The following is a 14,267-nucleotide window of genomic DNA, read 5'->3' on the forward strand; positions in this document are numbered from 1 at the left end:
TTCTCCCATCGTGGACCATGGCCTCTAGACCCTGGCAACCAGAATGGGTTCCCCTTTTTTAGGGATTCAAAAACATGGAAGGATAACATGTGTCCTTGTCCCCACAAGGTCCCCACCTCTTAAACACATGAAATGATGCGATGTGTCCTCTTCCTCCTAAACCTATCCCTAGTTCTTTTTTTGTTAGCACATGGTGGGATGGGAATAGGATAGAAATATGCATGGGACCACTTGGGACCACCTTTTCCCATTCCCATCCTATTTCTTCCCATGTGCTAAGCCCCTTAGTCCTCTCTAAGAGTGGTCCAAGGGATATCTTCGATCCAAGTGGTGGTCCAATGGTATCCAAGGCCGATATATACCCCATGCTCATTGTATTTTTAATACCACAATATACTCCTATAAGGAGGAGAATGAGAGAAGGAGTTGGAGGCAAAACTGGACCTCTATACATTTCGCATTTTTGTCCCGAGATTGTACTTGTGCTGATAAAATTCAAGTGCCTTGGATATCACCCTTTCTTCTCTTCTCCCCCAAGAAATCCCTAAATATCTTACAAGATCCTAAGCCATCTTTAGTCTCATTACTTTTTCTCCCTTCTATACACTTCCCACTACTATCCGTGTTTTATAAAAAAGGTTTGGTACCATGTTCCATTTATGTATATCAACTTATCAAAATGTACCAGTGCTAGTAAGCCCTTCTTTTCATTGTGGATAAATAAAGATTCCTAGTATCTGCCAATATCTACCAATATCTGGGATAGGTATAAACTCTGTCATATCAAAACATTTACCAAAAGGAGATACACCCCTAGAGATTAAAGGTCCCCAATGGGGAGGGGGGGGTGTGTGTGTGTGTGTGTTGTGTGTACATTGGTTGGAAAGTGCCTCCGTATGCTGATGGTTGCTTTTGAGGGTTACTCGAGCAAGCGGACCACCCGTTTTTTGGTCGTCATTCATGTGTGTGTGTGTGCGCGCGTGCACACACGTGCGTGCGTGTTCTAAATCACGTCTACTTATGTAGTGCATTTAGGAGGGAATGTCAAAACATTTGGTAAATTGTACTACATAGTGTAGCCCCAAGAGGACTAATGACCATGATGAGAAATCCTTATCCACAGCGTAAGTACGTATATCCCATTTCCCTTCATTTGCAATCTAGTATTTAGTTTGTTAGTCTTGTGTGTACACCTCTCCCTCTCTCTCTCTCTCTCTCTCTCTCTCTCTCTCTCTCTCTCTCTCTCTCTCTCTACCTTCATTCCCACATGAGAGGGGTGGAAAGTTGGAGCATGATACCTTTTCTATAGCACTATCATCTATTGAATACTACAAGAGGACATGAGAGTGGTGGAAAAAGAGTGGCAAGGGGTTATTAAACTAAGGTGAGAAAGTCCAAAGAGGACTCTTACTCACGGATTTGACACCATAGAGTAACCTTGACCCATGTTCAACATTTATATATGAATTCCATGCATAAGGGCAACTTCAACCCTACATTCAAAACTAGGAAATATTTAGCCCCTCTAATTGTAAAGCTAGGGATTGGTAGTGTTTGCCATACTCTTGTCATCTTTTCTTGTATATCATTGTCTTCATGTGATAGTAGCTCAAGCAATCTTCATCTTCTATTATCTTCACACTTGATAACATGAGGCCATGTGCCTTTACTCACATTAATGAAACTGGTCAGCCTTTCCATTATTGCACTCTCTCTCTAGTGTCCATTATTGTGTTCTCTCTCTAGTGTCCATTGTGCTTTTTGTCATAATCTTCTCGTCTTTTCCTGTATATCATTTCTTCATGTGATAGTTACTCAAGCAAGTATAAGTCTTCTATTATTCTTAGTCTTGATAACATGAGGCCATGTGTCTTTACTCCATTTAGTGAACTGTCAATCTTTCCTCTCTCTCTCTCTCTCTCTCTCTCTCTCTCTCTCTCTCTCTCTCTCTCTCTCTCTCTCTCTATCTATCTATATCTACCTACCTACCTACCTATATATATATATATCACTCATTGTTCATGCCTCACACCCAATGTAAGTAAGATCTACCTCCCCTACCCCCTCTCTTTATCTATCTCTGTCCCCAAAAATGGCGTCACAAATTTAGTTTGTATGCATGAAAGTGTCGTGTTAGTTTGTAGACATGCAAGGGCTGGCTCTATAACATTGCTTAAAGGTCCCGAAAAAGATGATAAGAGAATTGTGAGTAGAGAGGATACTCTTGCACATAGAACATGGATGAAGGTTTTTAAATAGATGGAGATGAGGGCAATATGTTTTCCTAATCCCCTTCAAATGAGGGAAAGATGGCGCATGCAAGGGTGGAGGATATTCATCCTCGCAACATGTCTAACAGTAGTGCACCCATGTAAGAATTGTAGTTAGACACCTCTAAAGTATTTCTAGTTACGTATCCCTTATCCTAGTAGAGCAAGATTTGGGTAGAGGCTTTCTAATAATGTTGTATTCTAGTGTAGAGCAATGAGACAAAGTACTGTTTTTTTCCTAAGCTTGGCTACAAATATGTGGACTAGGAGGTGAATTGAAAGGAGTTCCTTTTCCTATTGAGCTCCTAGCACTACTCTTGCCCTAGGTTAATGTGCTATGACCTAGAGCGGCTTCAAGGGCAAGAAGGTCACTAGACCTTCAAAAAAACATCCATTAGAATATGGTGACTTGAAATTTTAGATTTGCTAAAAGACGACAAGGGTGGTTTGAGTCTTTCGAAGAAGCCCTTTGTACATGTCTATCTCCCAATATGTGTGAGCAGAGCATGACCCTACTATGGAGAGTTTAACAATGAGCCTACTTGAGGCTTTCTTGGCTAACCACGACTTAGGGGAACATCAATTAAGGAGCTTTTCCCCCGTTGTCCCTTAATTCTCCATTTATAAGAGCAAGAATGCATAAATTGCATGCCTTCAAGAAAGGCATAGTTTAAGTCCAAATCTAAAATTGGGATTCATAGAGGATAAAGGTAAAGCAAAATGTATTTAACTAACAGAAATGTTTTAATGCAAATTTGGATTGTGTTCAAGAAACTAAGCTAAAAGAATAAATTAAAGTATTGATGAAGTCGAAGGGTGGGGGCGGGAGGAGGATAGGAAGGAGAAGGCAAGGGGCTAGTAATATGATTCAGATGGGCTTAGACTACACGTGGACCTTGAGAATAAAAATTCAATGTAGTCAATTTTAAGGAATGGTCCTATCACTTGTGTAGTCAATTTTTAAGGCATGATCATATCACTTGTGTTCAAGCCTTATATTAAAGATCTTTAATACATTTTTCAGGTAATTTAGAAAACCCCTAATGTATAAATTTTATTTTAGATAAAGGGTCTAATATATGTATACATTTATGCTCCTATATTTAGACATCCAACCTATGTACACACTTCAAAGAGAGATGTCCCTTTTATACATTGCACATCACCTGATTATGTAACATCCTACTGGTTAGTTCCCATGATATCATACGTTTGGTAAAAGTTACTACCCCTAGGTAAAAATGTGAACACTTTAGCAATAAACATCTATGCTCCAAGTAAATTCAAAAAAATAGGCATTCGAGGGACCTAAGTAAGATGAGAATAACAAATAAGCTATTCTTGGTGGGCATCTCTACATGGAAAGGCAAGAGAGAGACAAGTTGGCTTGTGAAATAAGGACCTTGAAATTCTAAGATAACATGTTATTGTAAAGTAGGAAAACAAAGAGGGTAAAAAAGGATAGAGCACTATTATCCAAGGGTGCCTATCCAACAACCCAACAAAGGATTCATTAAACTTCTTCCCAAGAGGGAACAACCATACCATAAATACTAAAAAATCACATTTTTGAATTTCTACAAATATATAGCTTAACGCCCTAACATGCAAGTCAAAAGTTGAAGTATGCATGTCCATTAAAGGCTTCGTACACATGAATTATAACCAAATCTACACAATTCCATAGGTTGTGCAAAATTATTATATTGTGATCTCTCAAAGAGGATTCTTGAGGATAATGATATGATTAGTGGTGTACAAGTGTGCATGCACATGCATGTGTATGTGGCCATGTGTTTGAAGGGTGAGTTCGGAGGGGAGGGGGGGGGGGGGGGGGGGGGGATAATTATATTCTTTCTTTAGGGATGCAAGCTCTTTTCCCAGTAATGATAAAATCTATTTACATTAATGACCCTACTAACTAGGTGAACAGGACACACTATATGTTAAATATAGAATCTCGAAAGTCTTCAATGATAAGATCACCAAGACGGATCGTCTCGTAAAGGCATATTTACTTGCAAAATCTCTGAACATTATTATTAGTAGGAGAAAAATGATATCAAAAAATCATATACTTCTCTTTCCATGTTTGAGTGAATTGATTAATACATCAACCTTACCAAGATCCACAATGTATTCTTAACACAAACTCCTATCCTGCCCTCAAATTCATGAACTCTTTTGAACAAGATTCTCTCTAGGTGATATGAGCACTTAATTTGGTCATGCGCTCTTCCACCAAGGAACCAACAAATGGTATTGTTTTGGAGTTAGCAAGCAACTTTTTGTCAATAAAACTCTATTACAATTATAAAAATGAATTGTTTGAAAAATGACTATGTCAACATCAATTTTTCCAAATGCCTTAATACTACTTCCACGTACATGAGTTCGTGGAATTGCATGAATTACACCAATTTGCACACTTGGCAGGGCTAGTTATTTCAAATCAATAACTCCAAACTATTTTATTACAGCGAAACAAACAACAAACTTTGATGTAGGGTGAGTCCCATTTGCTTAGTTTACACGTTCCAATGTACTTTAGACTACAAATAACTTGTAAATATAAAATTTATACAACTTAAAAAATAGAATAACACCACTGCCTGGCTTCACTTAGAAGATCAATCATCATAAGACATGAACCCCTAGCTTCACAAATGATGTTTGATTGCAAATGTATCTCCACCATTTCCATTTAATCAATTTTTATCCATTGAAACTAGTCTTGCAAGTTTCTAACGGAGGTAAAGTTGCTTGGCAAATGTGGGAACTACATGATCCAATTCAGAGATGTGTTTAAGTGTCCATTTCCATTTAATCAATTTTTATCCATTAAAACGAGTCCTTCAAGTTTCTAACGGAGGTAAAGTTGCTTGGCAAATGTGGGAGCTACATGATTCAAATTGTTTTTAGAGATGTTTTTATAATGGTGGTACCAAATATTCATATGAAACAACCTAAAAAAAGAGAACACTTAATTGCATAAATATGTGTTGTGAAATCTCGCTTCATATATAACATTCACTCTCACATGCACAAGTCCATAGCCAAAAGAAGAAAGGATGAAGAAGCATTCCTAACACAAATATAGATACTTGGATATGCTTGGTATTTCGATTATAATGCATCTCATGCATAAGGTATACACACTGACAAGATGCTTTAATATTCACAAATGCAAATAGCTTGACTATGATTCAGCGCGAACCATTTTCAGTGCACCCTACTCAACCAAAAAGCTCAACAAATCTTATCTTGAAAGTCCGGTGATAAAGTCTCTCAGCAGTCATCTTCAAACTTCAAAACTCTTGTTGTTCATGACTTATTTCCACATTCAGAGGTGAGACCTGGCAAAAAAACTTGACTGCATTCCTTGAAAAGATTCGATTTCCCAGCTTTGAACAAGATATGGTAAGGTACCAAAATACAGATGCAAACTTCTCTACCCTCCAAAAAAGGTAATAACACCACCATTTTCAACTGGCACACAGATTAACATCATGAAACAAAGATCCACACTCAATCTGGACACTTTCCAATCCCAGCCTTTGTTGCAGGTTACTCTTTATTCTGAATCAGACCCATCATTCTTGCCACCTTCCTCAAACTCAGACCTCCCTGGTTTGTCATCGTTATCAATTGTATTCTTTGGGGTGTTCCTCAGCTCATCAGAAAAAACACCACTGCAAAAATAGACCAATGATGATCAGTCACATCTATTTCTTCGCAGGATACATGTTGTGGAACCTGTGACCATGTGTGCGCTTTTCTTGAACTGTTCCAAAGGTGAGTAAAAGCTGCTTTAAGTCACTTAATAAAGACAGCTACAGCTTAGATACAGGCAGCTACAGAATTGAGCTACAATTCATGGTCAAATATAAGACTGCCTTTCTGAAAACATGGCATAAGATTTAAAAGAACATCATTAATAATGAACTTGTCATGAACCAGAAGAGGAAAGAGAACTGTAAATAAAAGTAGAGGGTCGAATTGTACATAAGATGAGGATCAAGGTTGCCTCTTACATAACAGGGAACCCAAACGTGCCCCCCCCACCCCCACCCCCAAAAAAAACAAAACCAAAAAAAGAAAACGAAAAACAACCCCCCAAAGCTCTGTAAAAGACACTGTATGTGAGTCACTGGAAAACATATCATCATTATGAGGTGAAATTTGCATGTCCCCTAATACGCTGGAGCGCATATCTAGATGAGCCCAAGAACATGCCAAACTCGTCCTCTAAAAACACAACACCTAGTGAAAATCACTCATAAGGATGAAAACTATAAACTCCATCACACATACGGACTAGCTCCTATGACAGCCCCACCGATGTCATTGGTGCCCAGCCGTAGCTGTAGACCATAGTATAAACATATGCACCCACACACCTACACATACATATCCACACACCCACACATACCAAAGCATCCATTTATATAAAGGTCTTCGTACTAAGTTTATATCAGCATTGCAGCGGATGTGAAGTGCAGACTCAGCCGTGACAAAGGCTAGCATTGAAGGAGAAGGTTAATAAAAAAGTAGTCCACATTCTCTTCATTCAAGCTACAATTGCTTGTGAAGACCATACAATTTCATTTTAGCTCCCAAACGAGTGTTTCTAGGCAAAAAATGCTTACACAATCTAGCCCATTTTTAGATTGATATGCTAATTAACTTGTTCTCTATGTGATTCATATACTTTGCCATTAGCAAGTATAAATACATCAAAAATTATAAATGCGAGCTTCAAATGCAATGCGAACTCCCAAGTTATTGGAATTGCAAACAAATTCAATCACTATCTTATTTATATGTATGTTTGTTACATTTCTAGTTTCAAGCAATTGCTTGCATTTGGCCATTATTCAAGTCACAATAAGAAAAACTATATATACCTTTATAAGACTAGAATAAGTCCAATCATACAAATTTAGATTTTTTGTTGTTCTAAAGTTCAAAAATCTCCACAGAAAATAAAAGAGAAAATGAAAGCGAAGAAAAAAGAGGTAAACAAAAACTTTATGAAAAACAAAAGGAAGACATACTTAGCAAGCAAAGCAACACTTATGTCGTCATCAGTGCCCAAGAATAAGCAGCTATACTAGGTTTCTAAAGACCCGCGGAGTCTCTTGGGCAAACCCAGTGCTTACTAAAATACGTCAAAGAAACAAAAGAGAAAGAAAACAAGAAATAAAGAAGAAGGAAGAAAGTGACTAAGCAAAAATAAACAAGCAAGTCAAGAAACAAAATCTTCCAAAAAACTGGAATGACACTCTCTCTCTCTCTCTCTCTCTCTCACTCTCACTCTCACTCTCACTCTTAATTAAAACATAAAAAGCTAAATGGCCCTTTACACTTATGTATCGTTTCCTACAAAGAGGCAAAAATACATTTCTAACTTAGAAAGCACAAGCATACTCAAACAAACTAGCCCTTTGCAAGGGGAATTTGATCCTAATGGGCCCTATGTGGTGCGTCAAGACAATCACCATTTTAATTGGGCTTCGTTGTTCTCGTTAGTCCTCTATCAATCACATAGGATCATTTAGTTTGCTTGGAACTTAAGAGGCCATGACACTCAACCATGGGAGCATCAAGAGGATTTTTGTTACAAGAGCATCAAGTACATAGTGGACAGTTGTGACATTTAGGAAGATTGATGGTTATTGACCTAAGGATGCAAGACTTTTAAGTCACCTTAGACTCATAGGATAGTTATGACATTTAGCAGAAATAGGATACGACAAGAACTTCAACTAAACATAGCGACAAATTGAATTGCCAATTTTATTGGAAGGCAAATCTATGCTTGGGTGTTAATGAGTCGTGATTGTATGTGGACACGTGGTGGCCATGCATGGCTCTTTGAAAAGGTGAAAACCTTTGTGGGTGAGCTCTATCTCATCTGTCTTTCCTGGCGTGATCGATCCGGGGACTGGCGCCTATGATTCTTGTCGCTTCTTGTAGTCGTCGCGTTCCCATATAGCTATGGATCATTGTACGGGTATCGCCATGAAGCTCGTAGTTATTCTCTACTAGGTTGCTGCAGTTTTACACTGGTGTAAGCTTGAAGATCCTCCAACAAGCCCCGTAAGGATGAGGAGGATCCATAATGGATTCCAATGTGATATTTCGTTACATGCAATACTTAAAGTCTCGCTTGTGTTTGTTTCTAGTCCAGCATTCATATTTCTTAAGCAGCTACATGTGTGTGTAAAATTCAAGTACATTTCATAGTTGCTGTCCATTGCCAAAGAAATGGCACACTAACAACAACATCAAAATAAAAAAGACATGCCATGATATTACTAACTCCAAAATGGTATGCAGAAAAAATGTGGAGATTGCATCTTTTCCTCGGATTGCATATCATCATGCTTCTTGAAGCAGTATTCTTCTGTATGCCCTGATCTCTTGCAATAGTCACATGCAACTGCTTCTGATCAGCCTTCTTTGCACCCTTCTTTTTGTTCATGGCAGCATATATACGTACTTCAACTTCTGATGTTTGGCGGTGTTCTTCATCTAGTAATGTCGCTATCATCTCATCCAAAGGCACATCAACATTTATATGGAGGATTTTACCTCTTCCATCATAAACTGGGGGAAGGCTTGTAAGCCTTTGATTTTTCTTTTTTTGTAGAGGAGTCTTCATTTGGTTTAGGTGCTCTCGAAGTGTCACTCCTTCATCTATTCCATGAACTTTCGAGTTCTTCAGTCGTGCTCCAAACAATGTGTCAATAGAAATATAGTTCTCCAGAACAGTTTTCTTGAAAGCCAGGTGATTGAATTTCGATCCCACTGCACTCATTACACTGGTGAAGCACCTGCTTGATGACTTCTAGCTTTCCAGTTCCCTCCAGATCATGACTTCCTTTTATCCAAATGATTGAATTAATCGTATGGTTTATTTATTGATGGGATTATTAAATCTAAACACACACACATCCACACACACACACACACACACACACACACAATTACAAAAACACACACACACTGTTATGGATAAATTTGACCAAAGTAAAAGGCATAAATATGTGTGTATGCTTGTATGTGTGGCAATAGTATAATAAAATATGGTGTGCATAAGGAGCCCGGTTCAACTTTGCCGTCACTTGTTTTGTTGAAGGGGGATAGTCTTTTGAGGCTTGGTTTTGTCTACCAATTTGGTTGGAAGCACTTTGCTTCAAAGTCCATCTGTCTTTGCCCCCATCTTTGATTTGTGGGGGGTGTTGGAAGGCAAATCTATGTTTGGGTGTTAATGAGTTGGGACTGCATGTGGACACATGGTGGCCATGCATAGGAAGTGACCACCTTGGTGGATGGATCCATCTCATCCATCTTTCTTGGTGTGATCGACTCACCTGTTGGTGCCCGTTATTCTTGCAAGTTCTTGTGGATGGAATGATTCCTACTACTCGATACGTGCCCAGATAGCTATGGCTTTGTGTCAAGGTATTGCCATGAAGCTCGTAGTTATCCTCTACTAGGTTGCTGCAATTTTACAATGGTGTAAGCTTGAAGATCCTCCAACATGCCCCATAGGGATAAGGAGGATCCATAATGGATTCCAGTGTGATAGCTGTTTACATGCAATAATAAAGCCTTGCTTGTCTTTGTTTCTTTTCCATAGCATTCAGGTTTTCTTAAGCAATTGTGTGTGTGTGTGTGCGTGTGTGTGTAGAATTCAAGGCAAGTTTCACAAATTCTAAGCACACATGTGCACATGCAACGTATGACACCTAAAGAGAATTGAGTAATGTAAGCCTAAAGAATTGCCTACACTAAAATCCCACAAAGATGTGGCTATTGAACAACAAACTTACGGACGTCCTTGTGGGTGGTCCATGTGAGTAGAGCGCGATGCTCATCTTCGATAGACTCGGAGTCCCACCCTTTTGTTGCTACTTTTAAGGAAAGTTTGCAGCAAGAATCATATTGGTACAGGACCCCTTTGCTTGGTTATTCTTCTTTAAACCTGTCACTACAATGTAAATATCCTAAGTCAAAGTACAGTTGACCATTTATTTGATCATAATTAAAGAGTTTTATATGTGTTAATTATGGTCAAAGAGTTATTTTAATGGTCAAAGGATTGACTACGGTCAAAGATACTTGACTCCAGTCAAGTAAACCTGACTGCGGTCAGAGAGTGTTGACTTCGGTCAACAAGACTTGGCATGCGCCAAGAGGGTTAACCCTGATTAACCAAGATGTGCCAACTTTGGTTGGAGAGACTTGGCTATAATTAAGGCGCCTTGACCTTTGGTCAAAGCTCTTTAATTATAATCAAGAGTGTTGACTCCGGTCAACTAGAGAATATATATATGTTTATTTGCATATATATTTGTTTAGATGTGCACATGTGTTCAGTGGGGACGCCCACCGTGACTAGGGTTAGTCTACAGTGTGTTATTTGCATGCAAAGCGCTAACAATTAATGGGTACCATGGTGGTGCGCTTTAATTAATTGTTGCAAGTACTGGGAAGGATTATTTTTCCTAAGCGAAATGGGAGCCTGACAAGCATCTAGGAGGCGGTTCGTGTGACCGAGAGCTTTGAAAACTCCAGAATGGCCCTTAGTGGCTTGTAATAGGATTTAGTCTAGATTTTAGACAAGTGGCATGTTGCCGATTTGAATGGAGCTTGAAGCTCTTGTAAAAGAAGAGATTATTCACGTTTTGGAAGAGGGAGATTTACGAGATAGCTCTACGCTGAACTTCTCTAACAGATTTTCTTGGATGAATAAAGACCTTGGGGGGGGTCCAGCCTGACGATTTGTCCTGGGCCCTAGTGCATCTTGAGAGAGAGGGAGTAAGGGAGAGCTTTAGAGATTATAAATCCCGTCGTTTAAGAGTGGTGATATGGAAGTCATAGCTGTCTTTCACCGGTCAGTCGGGTTGTATTGGTATCAGAGCCGGATTCATCTTTTTCCTTGGAGATGACGGTCTTGAGCGTAAAGTATTCATCAGGTGCTGAGAGGATACACGGACTTCTGATAGTATGGCGGAATACGGTTTTGACAAAATAATGTTGTGCCGCACAAGTGTGGTGAGTTGGTCTGTATATGTAGGCGCTCATGCAAGCAGCGCACCTGCGTAGACCCTGCCAAGCAGGCTAGCCCCAAAACCATCTCTCTCCGTGATTCCGTGGCACAGAATTCACCCGACGTGCAGCGTTGATGCCACGCTACAGCTATGCCTTTAAAGGCTACTCTTCGCAGACGGCACAACCAACAAATGCTGTCAGAAAGGTGCTGATGAAGCGTAGACGGATGAAGCTGCATCTGCTTTGAACAACTTTCTTTTATTCCGTGCAGTGGGCGGACATGGCAGACACATGTACTGCGCTGACGTGGCGCCTAGCCAGGTAGCAGATGATGTGGCAGGTCAGCAGATGACGTGGTGCACACACGTGTGGCGCTGATGTGGTAGTACACGTGGCAGCCAGGCGGCAAAGTACTCAGGTGACGTGGCAGTACATGTGGCAGCCAGCTCAGATGCTGACATAGCACTGACACGTGGCAGACAGGTGGCTAACCCGTGGTTAGTGTAACTCTGGTTAGCTGGACTTTGATCAGAGGTCCAGTTAGCTGGCCCAACCAAACCAAACCAGAGCAGAACCAGTCTGGTCAGTTTGACCAGACAGTAACTATCCAGTCACAGACTAACCAGACCAGAACCAGTCAGTCTGGTTAGAGTAACCAGTAGTTACCCATCTGGTCACTGTCCAAAAAAAAAAAGAGAGAAAAAAAAAAAAGACAGTTGCAGAGACTGTTTCTGCTAGCAATTTTTACCTGCTTGTCAGACTTTTACTGTCAGAAAAGCAGCAGAAAAACAGAGAAAGCGGAGAAAACAGAGAAAGTAGATCTCTACTGTCAGAAAACAGCAGAAAAACAGAGGAATCAGAGATTTGCAGAAAAAGAGTATGCATGCCTTTGAGCAGTAAAAGGAGGGAAAAACAGATGCCTTTTGAAGCCATCTGCAGCAGCCAGAAAAGGGCAATATAGTTGTTGATGCTTTGGTAACTGTGTGGGTATATGCCTTGAACTGACAGCCAGTACTGGCATAGAATTGTGAATGCAAAACACCTCTTGTTGAGGTACTTTTTCTGTTGGAAAAGCAAAAGTAGTGTGCATCAGTTACCCGCACTGTGTGAGAAATCTGCAGATCTCAGAATATGGATCAATCACCTATCCAGTGGGATTCACAAGATAGGGATGTACATCCAGGACAGAGAAATGTGCCGCAAACTCAACAAGAATTTGAACAGATGGTACGCACTCGTATACAAGAGCTGGAAAATCTCAAAAGGGATCCCAGGGCTCAGCATTTGTTTCAAGCAGAAGCTATGCCTAATCCAGTATATGACGTGCCAATGCCGGAGGCACACTCTCGTGTACAATCTGAGAGAGAGAGATCTCATAGATCTCATAGGAGACGGTCCCATAGTAAAAAGAGATCGAGGCATCATCACTGATCTCCTAGTCCATCATCGTCTACCTCGAGTTCGACCTCTGTGTCTTCTTCTTCCTTATCAGATAAATCATCCAGGAAAAGAAGGAAACACGAGAAGTCTAGGAAGAGAAAGTCTTCCAAAGCGACCAAGGAATTTAAAGAGGGAGGAAAATCTGTCAAGTTTATGACCTACAATGGACTGTATGGTCATACAGACAAAGCATTGCAGTTTATCAGACAGTTTGATGCTGCATTCGGTACAGAAAAATTTTTAGAATCCTCCAAATTAAGAATGGTCAATTTACACTTGACAGCAACGGCTAGTGCATGGTGGAGTGCACTGACCACAGATGGGTCAGCCCCAAGGAAGTGGAAGGGCTTCAAGAAAGCTTCTACCAGCAGTTCATGCCTAAACAGTTTAGAGACCATGTTCTTCAAGATTGGGACAGCTTGCACATGGATGCAAGAGATACAGTGGATGGGTACAACCAAAAGTTCTGGGATGCTTATTTGCAGGTTGCACCGTTCAAAAAGATCTCCAAAGGCACCTAAATGAGGAAGTACAGAGCAGGTCTCACTCCAAGAATTCAGGCAGTAGTGAATGCTTTGGGGGCAAAGAATATTCAAGATCTTATGCATTCAGCCTCAGTAGCGAGTCTTGTGCCGCTACAAGATCCATCTACAGTGCCATCCTTGCATGCAGGACGTGCTGATAAAAAGAAAACTGATTTTCAAAAATCAGAAAAGAAAGAGTCCCCTAAGGCTGAAAAGAAAGGGTTTCAGCCTCAGAAGCCGAGGGGTACTCAGTTCTCGAAGACCTATAAGGGCAAATCTCTATTTACCCCTGAACAGATAGCGGAATTCCGTAGAGATGGGAAATGCTTCAGGTGCGGTAAAGAGGGGCATGTGGCTGCCCAGTGCCCAGAAAAGCCTTCATCATCGAAGGGAAAAGAGGCAGAGAAGCCACGAGGACCGCAAAAGCCAATGGCGGGGGGAATACCTAATATACTGGGTCATGCTTTGAACCCAGAAGAACGAGAATTGCTGCTATCATGGGGCAAAGTTAGAGACCAGCAAGCGCTAATTTTATTTGATCCAGGGGCTACTGATAATTTCATATCAAAGGATTTAGCCCTGAGGCTGGGAATAAAGACGGAGGAGTTAGGCAGGGCTTTGGATGCCGATCAAATGTTTTGTGGGAATCCTGTGCCAGTTACTCCCTTGATAGGGAAGCTCCGTCTTCATGTTCAGAGTTATGTGGATCAGGAAGACTTCTTCATTTCTCCACTGAAACATTATGATGTAGTTTTGGGGATGCCTTGGTTTCACCGCAAGGCACTGAAGTTGACTCTTCCTGAAAGAGTGCTGGAGTTTGTGCATAGGGGGAAAAATCAGCGTTTAATTGCCAGGAATAAAGGGGACACTATCCCCATTGTATCTGATGTTTCATGCGGTAAAGCAATAAAGTCTGCAATTTCTGCGTACATGGTTTTTGTAAAAGTAAAAGAGAATGATATGCATGCTG

At 40.4% G+C, this 14,267-nt stretch overlaps 1 protein-coding gene across 2 annotated transcripts in view; it reads right to left on the bottom strand.

The window, feature by feature from the left end:
- Positions 1 to 5,729: 5,729 nt before the first annotated feature.
- Positions 5,730 to 14,267, bottom strand: part of LOC147905122 (uncharacterized) — a 45,233-nt gene continuing 36,695 nt past the window's right edge. The window contains exon 6 of one of the 2 annotated variants that reach the window (XM_087390278.1): positions 5,730 to 5,962. In XM_087390278.1, coding sequence (XP_087246404.1) covers positions 5,845 to 5,962 — 118 coding nt within the window. In that variant the 3' untranslated portion in view covers positions 5,730 to 5,844. The remainder of the gene's footprint in view (positions 5,963 to 14,267) is intronic. The other variant, XR_015542711.1, reaches the window with a different exon arrangement.

The sequence above is a fragment of the Dipteris shenzhenensis genome, chromosome 2, assembly GCF_047967505.1.
Source record: "Dipteris shenzhenensis isolate YYH24624 ecotype China chromosome 2, Dip_SZ_1.0, whole genome shotgun sequence".
Lineage (NCBI taxonomy): Eukaryota > Viridiplantae > Streptophyta > Polypodiopsida > Gleicheniales > Dipteridaceae > Dipteris > Dipteris shenzhenensis.